Source organism: Anser brachyrhynchus, assembly GCF_964034855.1.
Source record: "Anser brachyrhynchus genome assembly, chromosome: 20".
Lineage (NCBI taxonomy): Eukaryota > Metazoa > Chordata > Aves > Anseriformes > Anatidae > Anser > Anser brachyrhynchus.
In genome coordinates, this window is record NC_137713.1 from 9131363 (window position 1) to 9146424 (window position 15062).

General features: G+C 53.5%; 1 protein-coding gene across 8 annotated transcripts in view; it reads left to right on the forward strand.

Annotated features, from left to right (window-relative positions):
• GTF2IRD1 (GTF2I repeat domain containing 1) overlaps positions 1-15062 on the forward strand; it is a 58429-nt gene that overhangs the window by 17651 nt on the left and 25716 nt on the right. For all 8 annotated transcript variants that reach the window (XM_080562934.1, XM_080562936.1, XM_080562935.1 and 5 more), the window contains exons 2-10: positions 693-821; positions 2688-2829; positions 5834-5980; positions 9598-9781; positions 10973-11283; positions 11766-11855; positions 12659-12742; positions 13493-13676; positions 14715-14740. In XM_080562934.1, coding sequence (XP_080419060.1) covers positions 693-821; positions 2688-2829; positions 5834-5980; positions 9598-9781; positions 10973-11283; positions 11766-11855; positions 12659-12742; positions 13493-13676; positions 14715-14740 — 1297 coding nt within the window. The remainder of the gene's footprint in view (positions 1-692; positions 822-2687; positions 2830-5833; positions 5981-9597; positions 9782-10972; positions 11284-11765; positions 11856-12658; positions 12743-13492; positions 13677-14714; positions 14741-15062) is intronic.

Below are 15062 nucleotides of genomic sequence, written 5' to 3' on the forward strand. Positions count from 1 at the left end.
GTGCCAGACTGCCCCCTCGGCGTAGGGAGAGCCCCTGGCTATGGGGAGCGTGGGGTGGCTGGCACGGTGTCCTCATGGGGACGTGTGTGTCACCCGCTCCCTGTCCGCTCGGCATCCTCCCATTTGGTACAGCCACGACCCCCTTTGGTCAGGGTGTCCCTCGTGGTGGTGACATCTGCCCCGGGACGTGTCCCAGGGCTGGAGGTGGCCCCGCTGGACCAGCCGGTCCCGGTGCTGCCGGGGCGCGTGGCGCTGGCGCCGGGGTTCGGTTACGGCTTGGCAGCGTGCGCGGTTATCTGCTTTTCCTGCTCCTGGCAGGGATGAGCTGATTCGCACGTGGGTGTCTTCCGCATGCCTTTGATTTTCTGCTTCTCCTCTTGCTTCTACCCACCCGCGTGCGGGGTGGCTCCACTGGGGAGATGGGGCCGGGGGCGTGGGCTGCCCCAGCCCCGTGCCGTGCCTCAGTTTCCCCTGGCATCGTGGTGGTGCCACATCCCTGTGCGTGTCTGTGGGGCAGGAGGGACCCAGGAGGAGCAGCAGCACTGACAGCAAGCCGAGTGCTTGCTCAAAACCCATTTTTGTTTTTTTGGTTTTTTTTTGGCGACTTTCATCATTTTTTTTGCCGTGAGGGGCACGCACCATCAGCACTCCTGTCAGTAACACAATGCCTTTTTTTTTTTTCCTGTTTTCAGGTGAATATGGCACTGGCAGGGAAGCCTCTAGACGTGACCCTCAGCAGCTCCAGGCCTGAGCAGTGGAACATGGTTTTCCCCCAGAAAGATGAAATCATCACCAGTTTAGTGTCTGCCTTAGACTCCATGGTAAGAGGCCGTGGGCACCGGTGCGTGGCGTCCCCATCCCCTCCCTCCCACGTTTGCCATTTCCACCTACTGAAGGCACTGCTGCAGCCCGAGCAGGGCTGACAGCCCCGGGGCTTTCAGGAGAGGAGGAGGAGGGAAAAACCTCCATCACCGAGCCCGTCACGTTCCCCTCCGCCGTGGTAAAGCCCGCGGAGCTGCAAAATGCAGCACGCGCCCCGTCCCAACAGCCCTGCGGACGGGGATCAGCCCCAGCTCATCCCAGCTGCGCCCTGTTTCCCCATTAATATTTATGTCGGTGTCAGCTGAATGTAGGGGCTGGATTGTTGTTTTTTCTTTCTTGCTGTTTTACCGATGTTACCGTGAGCTTTTACACAACAGGAGAACAATGGCTTTTATCTGGGAGAACAAAGAAAATAACTTTCATATCTTTTGACGTAGAATTCCCGGTGGAAGCCTTGCATAAGTCAGGCGTGCTTACATAAACAAGATAACTGTTGGGATTAATTCTCGTGGACCAGAGCTAATCTTATTTTTAACTGCGAGTGTGATCAGGAAGGGAAAGTGCATGTGTGGCAACAAATACCTAATAAAAAGCAGTGTGCTAAGTAGCCCTCCCCTTTAAAGCCCAGCAGTCAAGGTATTCACCTCGAGTGCATCTGCAGCTCTGTGCAGGTAGGCATTTTTCCCCCCGACAGCAATTTCCTTCTTTTTGAGCACCATCACCACGTTAAAGAGCAGGTTCCCCGGAGCTGACGCGCCCCACGTGGCTTTGATGACACCCGTGCGTGCCATCCCGTACAGCAAATCGTGGTGTCGTAGTTGGGTGCCTGATGAACGCACGTTCCACAGCCTCCGAGCCTCACCTCCCGCTGTAGGTTGCATAGTTCCTTTTTGCACGTTGAGCTTTTCTGAGCAAAATACTTCAAGTTATGTTGGGTTCTTGAGAGGAGGCTTCTAAAACCCGTATATTTTGGTGATGTGATTAAATACTCCCTTCCTGAAGAAGCTGAGCAGGAGGTAAAATGGCAGATAGAGTCTGCTTTAAGCCCAAGTGAGTCAAAATCGCTGTGAAAACGTGGGGGGACTGGGAGAAGGTGGTGGCTGTGGTGGAGTTTGGTCCATGGGTAGCTGCTTTCCGGCTCCATCCCTGCCTGCCCTCGACTCGCAGCATCCTCCAGCTCACTGGGTCATGCTTTGGGTCACCTGCACTCGCTTCTTGTCACCGCTTAAGGATGGAAGTGGGAAAATCCCCATTTAAATTCCGAGCCGTGGCTGGCGTCCTCATGGCGTTGGTGCTGTGGCTTTGGGGAAGGGACTCAGGCTGCGGGCGCTGCATAACAATCATAATGAAAAATAAAAATAAAAATGCATATACACGTGTGTTATGTACAGCAGGAAACACACGTTACATAAAATGGATTAATGGAGGAAGTTCTTTTCCATCTCTTTAATGTTTTGCATAACTGTACAAGAAGAATCACTCGGCTAATCCAGACTTTGACCATATTAGTGTTCTGTAGCCGAAATAAGATTCCCGTGCTCCTTATTACGTTAGGGTTGGTGGAAAAATACAAGTTGTTGGGTTTGCTTTTTTACCAGGGATGTTTTCTTCTAAAGAAATACTATGAAGTGGTTACTTTTAGGGGAGGAAAAGTAGAAGCGAAATGCTTTCAAACCAAACCAGCTGCTTTTTGCATATCTAAGCCACGTACCTTTATGGAGCCGTAAAGTTGCCAAAGTGTTTATAGTGTAGGGGGTGCCATAAAAACCATCATATTTGGACCAAAACAAGAATATCATTGATGATGGATGCGAGTAGCTGACGCGAGGCACCGCTCCAGCTCTGACCCGGCCGCGTCTCCGCAGTGCTCCGCGCTCTCCAAGCTGAACGCCGAGGTGGCCTGCATCGCCGTGCACGACGAGAGCGCCTTCGTGGTGGGCACCGAGAAGGGCAGAGTCTTCCTCAGCGCCAGGAAGGAGCTGCAGGCCGACTTCCAGAAGTTCTGCCGTGAGTATCCCGGGTGGGAAGGGGGAACGTGGCGGGGCACGCTGAGCTGCGTGTGCGGGCGATGCGCTCGGGTTCCTTAATTGTGTGTTCGAGGACGCACCGGTTGCAGGAGCTTGGTGCTCCGTTAGCTCAGGACCCCAAAATTGCACAAAGAGGCTGAGGCTCGGGGAATGGGGTGGATGGGAGCCTTTTTCAGGGATGGCACCTCATGCTCTGACTCCTTTCCAACGCATCCTTTGGTCAGTGAGGTCTGGGGCACGGCCGTCTTGTGGAATTAGCAGAAATGGATTCTTCCAGGGAACAGCCAGGAGCCAAGGGTTTTCTTCTGCTTTTGGAAAGACAGGAACAGATTTGGGGGACTGGGAGTGCTGTTTGTGGGGATGTTTACTTTTGGGGGGCCAACAGAAATGGAAGGACACCTTGAGCGTCCCAGGTGCCACCACCCACTTCGCCCAGATGTGCACATGCTGTCCTATATGTAGGCCCTACAAAAACAAACCGAGAGGCTAGGGGAAGGCGGGAGGACCTGAGGTTTGGCAGCATCCCTATCAGGCCAGCTGGAGCTTACCCCCACTGGTGGGAAGAGAGGTGGTTTTGGTGGCGCTGGTGAACCCCAAGCTGGGGAGAGGTGGCCCAGAGCCGATCCGCCGGTGCCCAGTGCCCGCAGCAAGCGCGGCCACCACGCGCGGTGGGACGTCGGTGGGGGCGAACAGCCTGCGTCTGCGTGCACACATGGCCTGGTGTTGATGGAAACCATATTCGTGCTTAATCCGTTAGAGAAATTGCTCAAGAACGGTTCATCCTAGTGAAAACATGAGTGCTGTAAAGCTGCCAGGGTCACTGTCTGCTTGGATGATCCGTTGCACATGTGCCGGGCGAAGCGGCACTGCTCGCCCGGAGCGGTCGGATTTGCAGGACAGCTTCCCCGAGCGCCTCGGTTCTCCCGGCCCTGCTCCTCCGTCCTGCTGCGGACGGGAGGCTGACATTTCTCCCCCTCTGTTTGGAGCCAGCAAAGCCGCCTGCAGTTATTCTCCATCTTGGTGCATTTCATTCTGTGTGCAATTTTTTTTTTGAACAGAGGCATTTCAGGGAAGTTTCTGGGGGTTCTGGCTCCCCACCGCAGGCAGAAGGCAGGAGAGGAACTTAGTGGGCAGTGCAAGGGAGCAAAACCTTTAAGTTAAAGACAAACTGTGTCACCCCACAGCTCTCGTTAGCTGATGACTGTCTGCAAATCTCACTTTTGGAAACAGCCACAAATGTTCTGCTCGGTGACCTCCGCCTGTCCTGGGGCGAGCCTAAAGGTACCCGGGCGCTCAGCATCGGGTCGGAGTTCCCCTCGCCTTCCGTTTAATTTACACCTTTGTGAAAATGGAATTGTAACATCTGGTACAAACCATGAAATCCTGATGGTGGGGTTCTGACAAAGCGGCTGATACTCGAGACAGGGTGAAATGCGATAACTCTGTCTTGAATTATAAATGGCCGAGGCTCAGCTCCACTACATAAAGCTCTTACAACTGGCATGCATCGTAAAGCATCCCTGGAAATGCCTCTGATTTATAGTCTAGCTGCCCCCTTAGAAAGGATCTGAAATAATCTAAACCAGACATCACCGGGAGATGTAAGAAGCCTCTTATCTGCCGAGCTGTGCTCCTCCGGGCACACAGACCTCTCTCGAACGCTCTCGTTTATCTGGGACTCTGGCTCAGCCTTTCCTGACGCGCAGGGGGACTTGACAATTATAAAGATTGATGCTAATGGAGGGGTGTTTGCGCCTCGACAGGAGGGAGAGTCTTGGAAGGTGTGAATTTGGGTGGATTTCACCATGTTTGTAAGTTACCCAGGGTCTCCTCCCCAGCAGCGTCTCCGTGCCCCATCCCTCTGGCTTCTTAAAAATAATAAATAAATAAATAAATAAATGGGGGGGGAATTTAAAAAGGGTCAGGGCAGCAGGTGGAGGTCTCCACTGAAGTCAATGATGGGCGGTCGAGACACTTTGCAGCAGGGAAGCAAGGTGCAGTGTGAGAGAAGGAACGGGGAGGGACAGCATGGGGGTGACACGGGGACACTCCCTAAAGCCACCCAACAGTGGCGGAGTAATGCTTACAGTGATTTGTTTTAATTATTATTATTTATTCTAAGTCATTTGTGCCGGGTATCAGGAGAAGCAGGACACGAGCCAGCTCCCAGAGCTGGGCACAGGGCAGTCACCTGCCCTCGGTGCCGATGTCCAGGCAGACGTGACCGTCCTATTTCTGTGTCCCCGTGTGCCAGGAGGGGTGGGCGAGCTTCTCCTCGAGCACCCACGCGGCAGCCAGGGCTAATCGCTGGCGAGAGCCTGTCGAGGATGATGAAGGAATTAGTCCTTTGCCACTGAAAATCCCTGGTGAATCGGTTTAGCTAGAATGGCAATAATGCACTTGCAGTGTTTAATTTTCTGTGCATTTAGAGACGCAAGGAAGTCGTTGCCGAAGATATGCTTTATTTGAGGTTTAATGGGGGAAATTAGCAGGAAATAGCTAGTATTACTGAGGTACGTGATGCTGAAGGGTAAAAAAGCCTCTGAGAAAGGCGGATTTTCTTTTTTCAGAGAGATTGAAGGCTAAGCAGATTGAAACCAGAGAAAAGAAACACACTGGCCAATTAATCACAACAGCGTCGGCGCGGCTGGGTGTGTAAAATGGGGGTGCTGGGGCACACGATGGCACCGCTGCCCATGCCTGCACCTTTCCCTGCATGTCTGGGGCTGTCGTGGGCACCCCTGCTGCTTAAAGGATTTTGCTGACACCGGGGTCTGGCAGGGGGTCCAGTGCCTGTGGGGCTCCGGGACTCCGGGACTTCGTGCGTTGGGTGGGCAGGGATGTGTGCTGAAGCGGGCGGTGCTCAGCCAATTGGTTTCGTCGTTTCATGCGGTCGCTGCCAGGTGCTTTGAGGCTGCTGGTGGTGTTGCCCCTTGAACCTTTTCCCGCCGCAGCATCTCCCCTTTTCTTCTCTCCGCCCGCAGGAGTCCAGCAGCGGAGGGAGCAGGACGCAGAGGCGCAGAAGAAGGCAAAGGAGTGCGGGCGAAGCGTGCTCAGGGTCTCCCCGGACCAGGGATCAGACGTGTACCTCCTCAGGAAGATGGTAGAGGAAGTGTTTGATGTGCTTTATAGTAAGAACCTTCACGATTCCATTTGGGGATTTGGATGGCCCCGGGGCTCGCTGCGCTGCCAGCTCCAGCCCGCCTCGGCGAATGTGCCCCTGCCCGCGGCTTTGGGACCGGTGGCCTCCAGCACGGTGGCACCTGCTGATGTGCAGGGTCTGCGCTGTGCTGAGAGCAGGTCCAGCCACTGCCTCGTCCCTTTGCAGGCTGGCAGTGAAAGGGGCTGGGCCCCAAACGTGTAACACCGTGTGCCACAAAAAAAATCCCTCCTCTTGGGGGAGGGACCCTCCATCAGGCCAGCTGAAGGCTCTGCCGAGGGCTAAATGGGGTTCTCACGTGCACCTTCATCCCGAACGCTGCCTTACAGCATCTCCTCACCAGCGCGTGTCGGGGCTCCGCAGCGCCTCGCTCTCCCCTTTCCATGGCAGGCCTGCTTAAAAGGAAAAAGATGACTTTTCTCGCAGGCGGCCCCACAGCCTCAGCTCCGTGAGACGAGCTGGTGCCATTCCAGCGCATGCATCATCCCCAGCAATAAAGCTTCTGCAATTAAAATGTAGATGACCATATGGCTGCTGCTACGTAGCCCAGTGGGTTGCAGAGCTCCCTCTGGGCCCAAGCTGTGGATGCTGGAGCTGCGGCAGTGCGCGCTCCGCGCTCAGGACGTCCCCGCTTGGGGATCCATGGGGTTTGCTCGCAGCGTTTTGGGTGTTAGCAGTGAGGATCGGGCTCCTTGTTGTCGTACAGCTCCACGTTTCAGCGCTTGCTCCTACCTGCACGCAGAGTTTGCTGCTGTTTATTTGAAGCTCGCCCCGCCAGTGTGCACTGCGGGCTTTGCAGAGGGAGGGGAGGCAGCATCGCTTCCCCCGGCCAGGACAGTCGGGATCAGAAGCTGAGGTTTTCTAAAACCACTTAAAGGAAGGACTTGGATGAGGTATTCCCATTAAAGGGGGTGATCAGGTCCTCTCGCTGCCTTTGAAAGGCTCAGCCCAAGTCATGAGGAAAGGGAAATGCAGAAAAGCCAAGAGAATGAGCCGGGGCTGGCGTTGCAGCGTGGACAGAGCCCCACGCTGAGCTGCAGGCTTCCTTTTCCTGCTGCTGCAAGAAAGCCAGCCTTTAAAGCCTCCGGGGAATGTGGCAATAATTCTCATATAATGTAAATACCTAGCTATATGAGAAGTTTGACCAGGGTGCATTGGCACGGTGAGGGACAGACTAGATGGCCAGTGTGTTAGGGTGAGGCTGGAGATGCAGTGTGCAGGGTTGAGGCGTGGTGAACGTGTGCGTGGGTTTAACGCGGAGCCCTGACAAGTTGGACACATCCCTGAGTAGAGGGGTTCGGCCCCGGCGTTACCGCACTAAGATGTAATTCTGGCTTTGCTGCTAATTCAGCCTCAGGAGCTGTTTCCATCCCCACACCTACCTTGAGTCTCCGTCTAGGGAAATCTGCCGGGCAGATGCTCGCCCTCGGCAGCTGCTCGCTCAGCAGAAGGAGCTGTGGCTTGGGTAACATCTGTTGATCTGGGGGAGAAATGCAGCTTGCCAGCAAGGCGAGCAATGGGGCCATCGCTCCCGGCACACCCTGCGTCAGGTTTTGCACTGGGGCTGTGATGGGGCTGTGCTTGTGTAGAGAAAAGCCTCTGCTGGTTGACCAGGGAGAAATAGCGCAGAAGACAGTAGGTGTCCCAGGGTGATTCTGTTCCTAATACCGACAGGACTGTTAGAAATTAGCAGTTATCTGTCTTACTCTTTTTTTTTTTTTTTATCCTTTCAGTTGCCTCACATCAACAGGGATTGGAAACAAAAATCTTAGAAAATGCTCAGTCAAAAAGATCGCATATTCCCTCCAGAGCTGGGTAATCTCCACACCAACAGGATGACTGATTACCGCCGGCTTCTATTAAACAGGCATTAATGATGATTATTGTCTCTCTTTAGCTAAACCATGAGCCTCTGCGTGGCAGCGCGAGGCTTGGTGAAGGTCACTTTGACAGTAACACATTCCCCATAAAAATGTGTTCGGGGAGTTGTCGAGCTCTGAGTTGATAAGGAGCCGCTTGGGCATGGGGAGCGTTTCCCCACGTCGCAAAGAGAGGCGATGGTGGGAGGTGGAAAGCCGCTAACGCCGGCGCATCGAGGCAGGGAAGCTGCCGGTGCCTTCCGAGCCTGCAGAAAGTGTTCTTGCAGTGTTGTGGTTCAAAGGTTTGGTTCGAAACTTCTGTTATTGGCTTAATTAAAACATTATCCATCTCGGCTATAAGGAACCTTGATGGCTTGTGCAAGTCACACATCATTAGTTATCATGCTTTGCTTCAAAGAACATGTTGAAGAAATCACTTTTAATAAGGACTTGCTGACAGTGCCACAAGATTTCCAGGCTTTCTGTAAGATCTTTTGTGTTTATTTTTATTTTTTTATTTATTTTTCAAAGAGAGAAAAAAGAAAAGATTTTAAAGAAAATCACCAGTATAAAATCCCAACACTCTTTAAATGTCCCCCAATCTCCTCTGCTCCTCTGCTCGGTGCTGTGGCCTGGATGGAGACCCCACGGGACTGGAGATGGAGGAGCGAAACCTTGCCACGCAGCCAGATGTTGTGCATCTGGATGCTGGTTTGCCAGACAGGTCACATTCATGCACGACTGTTCCTTCTGCTTCGTGCTATGAGCACCAGGTTTATTGGTTGCAGCTAGTTGGGTTGGTTTCCGGAGTAATTGCTCAGGAGAGAGCAGCTCAAGGGGCTTGGCGATTTCCCCCTGAAACACTTCAGCGGGGCCTGGTTTTCTGTCTTGTCTGGGATGCAGGCTGCCTCAAGCATCCCAGCTGTGGGGACACGGCCTCTGTTGTAATTTTAGAAAATCTCCGCAGAGCAGCGATGCTCTCTGGTCAGCATTCACTGCTCGGGAAGGGTTTGATGCCATTTGCTCCCAGCCTTTCGGGGAGTTTTAGCTATCAGAGCTACCGGTTGTGTCACCAAGCCAGCCCCATGCGTCTGTGGGATTTGGGGGCTGATGAAGGGAATGGGGCAGTTGAAAGTACTGATGTTCACTCTGCCTTCCAGTTGAGGAATGAAGGGAAACTGCTGGGGGGTTTCTTCTTAGATTTCCATGTGCCATGAGGCTGCCTGACAGCAGCAGGGCTCAAAGTGCTTTCTATTTTTTTTCCAAGAGGTAAAATAAGAAAAAAGACTGAAAATTGCAGAATAGCTCAGTAAACATGAGATAGAAACCTGCACGAGCCCGTCATCCTCCTTTGTCAGCACTTGGCTACCTCTCCTCTTGCCGGCGACCAGATCCCTTGCTGGCACAGGTCCATTGGGACGCCATGGGTGGGCCAGGTGACCCCAGCGAGGGATTTCACTGTGCAGCCCCAGAGAGGAGACATCTGCTTATTGGCTTTTGTGAGATTTTTATTAATTAATGCTTTGAAAGTGCTGAAGGTCCTTAAATGCTAAGCGCAGAGGTAGGAGACGGCTTCCTTCACCTACCTAGCCTAATAGCGTCTCCACCGGGATCTCACAGCAGTGCCCGTGGTCGCGGTTTTGCTCTCGTGTTTGCTCCTTGAACCCTACCTGGCTGCAGTCCGGAGGGTTGGGGGTCCCTGCCCTGTGTAACTCTGCCCCTTCCCCAGGTGAAGCGGTGGGGAAGAGCAGCGTGGTCCCCTTGCCCTATGAGCGGTTCCTGAAAGAGCCGGGACTGCTGGCGGTGGCCGGCTTGCCCGAGGGGATCAGCTTTAAGAAACCCATGGAGTACGACGTGAAGTCCCTGATGGCCATTTTAGAGCACAGCCACAGCATCCGCTTCAGGCTAAAAAGGTAATTTCAGGGATCCCGGCAGTGCTGGAGGGGGGCGAATCCTTGGCGTGTTGGCCCGTGTAACGCTGGTGTGGGGTGGGGCTGCTGCTGAGCGGAGCCGTGCCCACGCTGTAGGAGGGCCCCGCCAGAATTTCAGCTGCGGTACGCTAGGTGCTTCCTCGTCTCCAAAGAGGTTTCCAACGTAAATGTCGCAGGCTCCTTCCTAAGTGTTTTTACGCCAGATGACGAGGGAGGCTGGGGACATCAGCGGGGCGAAGTCCCTGGCTGTTGTGACTGTATTGTCACAAGAGGCCTGTCGGTTTTGGGTGTGTTTCCTCTGAGCTCGCCTGAGTTGAAGCACCTTGGATCAATTCAGAGAAATGCTGAGCACTTGCAAATACCTCCTTTGAAGGCTCAGCACTTCTGGAAAATCAGGCTGAGATAGCTAAAAGTAGGACACGCAGAATTTGAGCTGTTTGTGTAACTGTGGCTGCCTGTCTCATGTGAGGCATGTGCGCTTCCTTGCTACGAAACGCATCCTTGAGCTGCCTGAGGTCCCAGGTGAGCGTGCCATGAGTCCTTGGTGCTGAGAAGGGCAATACAGTCGATTGGTGACAGTCCCACAAATTGTTTTACTCCTTGGTGACAGTCCCACAAATTGTTTTACTCCTCAAACGCACCAGGCCACGGAGCTAGACGGCTTTGCCGGAGCTATAAACATTTTGAACTACCATAAGACTGATCTGCTCTACTTAAAGAAGAAGAACATGATGCAGGTGCCTAAAGAAGCTGTAGAAGGCTAGGTGGCTACCATAATTTTTGAAATAATGAGTAAAAAGGAGCCAGGCAGCCCTCAGTGTACCCCTCAGGGTGTCCCCTCCTGGGCATGGCCCATCTGAAGGCTCTCCTGTCCCCTTCCACATCTCTGCTCGTCCAGCTAATTAATCCTACTCTTGTCTGCCCTGAACAATGGCAGATGATGTAGGCAACTTCCGAAGCCTCTGTCCCCACAGTTTTGAGCTCTGCACACCCCATCTTTCCCCCACCCTTGCTTTAAGCAGTTTGCCCCTTCCCAGGCGCAGGGTGTTGGTGGCAGGAGGATGGCAGCTCCCGGCACACGTAGGCCGCGGTGCTCAGCACCCAGGTCACCAACAGTGCCATGGACCCGAAGGAACCTGTTTTTTCCTCTTCTTCTCCTTTTCTTCCCTTCAGGCCGGCGGATGAGCCCAGCAGAGAGCTGAACCCTAGCGTAGACTTGACTTGTACCTCCCTCGCGCCCAAGGGCAGCCGGGACGCTGGTGCCAACGGCCACATGGCCAAACCCTCCGGCCAGGACGCTCCCTCTGCCGTAGCTGTGACCAATTTCTTATACGGTGTCTCGCTGCCTACGCAGATTGCCATGGACCTAAAGCAAGAGGTGTCCTCCGGTCTGCACGGGGTGACCGCGGCCAGCGAGGCGCTGCTGCCCAGGCCCTCAGGAGAGCTGAAGGTGCCTTCCTCACAGGAGTACAGCGACTGCTGTGGTAATAGCCTCGAGTTTGCTCGCAGACGAGGGCCTGGTGCGAAGCCCCACAGAGCTGAAAGGGGAAAGATGTTTTTCTGGGGGGCTGGGTTGGGCTGTAGAGCGGCCTGCTGAAATGTGTGGGGTGTGTGGGGCCGGCAGGGTGTGACTGGAGGTTGGACCCCAGGCTGTGACAGCACAAATTGGTAACAAAATTGGCCCTGGTGCTCACGCAGCCCTTGCAGAGATGAGGAAGCCCCCGTGGCACCGTCCCAGCCCTTCCCTGGGTGCCCTGTCTGGGTCTGGGGGGGACGTGGTGTGTCCAGGACCCCACGGGGTGGTGAAGGGGAGGGCAGATGAAGGAGAGCTGGTGGGGTGAGGGACATGGCACAGCTGCCCAGCCCTGGGTCGCTGTCACTGGCGGGGACACGTAGGAGCTTGTTGAGGTGCCCAAAGCGTCATTCAGGCTCTTATCAGCCCTTTCTCACCTTCTCTCATGTCCAGGACAGAAATCGGCCGTCTCTGGGGGCCCTCTCATCCAGAATGTGCACTCTTCCAAGCGCATCCTCTTCTCCATTGTCCACGACAAGACAGGTCTGTGTCCCACCTCAGAAGCAGCCATTGGGCACCTCTTTGGGAAAGGTTCCCCCACCCGGCCATAAATAGTCTCCATCTGTCCCCGTGGTCTGCGGGGACCCTGCAATGCCACCACACAGACGGCAGGGAAGTCCTAGCCCCGCACTGTGCCTGGGGAGCCAGGGCATGGCTCGGATGAGGCTGTTTGCCCAAGCTGCCAAGGGCAAATAGGCGCCGAAAGCTTTGCGTGGTTTCAAAACAACTGGAACCCACTCACCCAGGCCTGACCCTGCTGCAGTGCCCAAGGCAGGATCAGTGCGAGGAGGAGACTCTGCCACTTCCCCACCTCAACCCCACCCCAAGCACGTGCAGCCTAGAAATGCTGACGTGTTTATGCCAAAACCCTTGAGTCTGTGCTTAAAAAAAAAAAAAAAAAAGGGTGGAAGGGTGGGAAAGTTGGGAAAGAGAACGTATGAAAAAGCTCCTTTGTGAAATCGCTGTGCCTTTCAAATGTTTGTTTCAGGTAGAGCTAGCTCTATCCCGGAGGGTCTTTCATTTCAGGGTTGAGATGTTTTATGGGGTCATTTCTCAGGAATCTGTTTTGCACACGCACAGCTGCAGAGGAGCTTGCTTCAGGCTGGGGATGGGGAAGCCCAGACCTTATCTGCCAGCCTGGCAGAATCCGCTCAGGAAGGGGGAAATAATTATTTTTAAAGCAACAAAGTCTTGTTCCTGGTTCTCAACACTTCGCGCGAGAAAAGTGCATCTGCTGTGTATGAACCATATGGAAGTTCCTTATTTCTTATATTTTGTTTTGATAGATAAGTGGGACAGTTTTATAAAAGAAACTGAAGATATCAACACCCTTAGGGAGTGCGTGCAAATTCTGTTTAACAGCAGATATGGTGAGTAGGAGTTAATATCCCATTATGCATCTGCAGCTCTTGTGGTTTGCATATCATTATATAGCAATCATTTTTGTTCCCTAACACAGCAGCAGGAGCCATATGCTAGAGCTCCCTTCTCTTCTTAACACGTTTAGCCCAGCAGCTCCCAGTCTGGGTGTCTGTTGAAGGTTATGTCAATATTTCCATTTGGAGTCCCTCCGTCGAGGAATTTATAACTTGGACGTAAAACAGCCTGGCCTGGAGCGTGGCACGGCCAGGTCAGCGCCCGCCGGCACTGCGGGTGAGGGGGAGTGGTCGCATGCAGCCGTTTTAAATTAACGTGGCAGGAAAAAAAAAGGCAGATCGTTGCTATTCCAGCTGCTTTTTGTCCACTCGCAGAGCTTATGAGCATCTTTGGTGCTGCCCTTGCCACGGGCAGCACTTTCAGGTTAGGTCCCTGGAGGTTTGGGCTTGGGAAATGGCTCACAAATGGGCTGACAGGCTGGGGCTTGTTGCCTGTGACATCCTCATCAGGCCATATAGCTGGGGTTTTATGTGAGCTGTATGACTGATAACCTATATATGAGCTGTGTGACTCGCGAGCTGTACGGCTCAGAGACCTGCCGCGGGCCAAGCAAGAGATAAGAGAACAGGAGGCACACGCTCTGCTTTTCACACCAGCTGGAGTTCAAGCCTTTTCACCTTCATTTTATCATTCGCAAAAGAAAAAGCATGCACTGAAGTGAAAGCCATGCGTTCACCTTTCAGCTGAAGCCTTGGGGTTAGACCACATGGTCCCCGTCCCGTACCGGAAGATCGCGTGCGACCCCGAGGCGGTGGAAATCATCGGCATCCCTGACAAAATCCCCTTCAAAAGACCTTGCACCTACGGCGTCCCCAAACTCAAGCGGATACTGGAGGAGAGGCACAACATCCACTTTGTCATCAAGAGGTGGGTGGCGAGGCGGGAGGTGTCCTCCCTCCATGGGAGCTGCCGCCTGTCAGGAGCGGGCTGCTCTCAGTGCAGTCCCCTGGCGTTAGCTCGGCACCGATGTGCTCAGCGTTAACGGGGTAATTACAGCACGTTTGGATCGCATTTTGGCTCGCTCACAGCACATTTGGCTGGTTGGGTGCCCTGGGAGTGCTCCGTGGGGACACAGCCATCCCCCTGACAGGGGACTGCACGTGCCTTGAGGGAACCGGGAATTTAAGCTCTGTTCCCTCTGTGCCCCGAGGGTTTGCTTTTACACCCAAAACTCATTTTAATCTTCTTTATGGAAAAGAGTTAAACAGTTATTGTACAGAGGTAAGTAGGGAGGTTTCCCTCCCCCGCTGCCTCCTCCAATTTCCGTCTCTCTCCCTTTCTGTGAGCGTGCCACAGGGCTGTGCGCAGCACCGTCACCCTGTCGCCCTGTTGTAACCCCATTCGGACATTGCTGGTGCCTCACTGGGCGTTTCGGGTGGCAGCGGGGCCCTCCCATCACAGCACAACCCTCAAGTGACATTTGCAGGTGGGAGGAGTGGTGTCCGTGAGGAGGAACATCCATATGTACTCCACACAGAGTGATTCTCCTCCACCTCGATATTTTGAGGTGCTCCTTTGTGGACATGCCATGTACACAACCATGAGGATGTATCACATACAGGCAGGGTGCCGAGTCCTGGTCACTGCTTTTCTGCTGGAGCGGGAGGATTGGAAGCTTCTGCTTTGGTCCCATCATCTTCTGGTAAAGCCAGCCTATAGCAGCCTCATTTAATAAGTTAATTAAATGAAGAGAATGACTTATACGCAGATTTAAAGGTGCTTTAGTTAAAAAGCATGCAGTGTGAGATTGCTTGGTTGCGCCACAATCTGAAAGGCTTTTTTTAGGGAATAAATAAATTGACTATTTTGACTTGCTTTAATGCTGTTCATAAATAAAACCTAAAACCCAGTCATTAGAAGCACCTATTTCTAATCCTTTTTTTTTTTTTTCCCTTTCCCTTCTAGGATGTTCGATGAGAGAATTTTCACAGGTATGTTCTCTGTGCCTTTTGATTTATTGCCTGCAAATTGAAAGACTGTCCAGAGGAGCAGAGTTGAAATAACATCATCTGTAAACAGCAATAGCGCAGGACACGCCGTTGTGCGCAGTGGGGAGAAGCCCAGGCTGTGTGCCATGCCCGGGGGCGATGCGATTGCCTTTGCCCAGGACCAGAGCACCGTGCACCCCCAGGGAGTGGTTTGCAGTGGGGAATACGCGGGGCACGAGGCTGGGTTGCTCCCTGCACCCGCCTGAGCTTCATCTGCGGGCAGCACATGACGTGTTTCTGTGCTTTTGTGAGGGAGACAAATCGC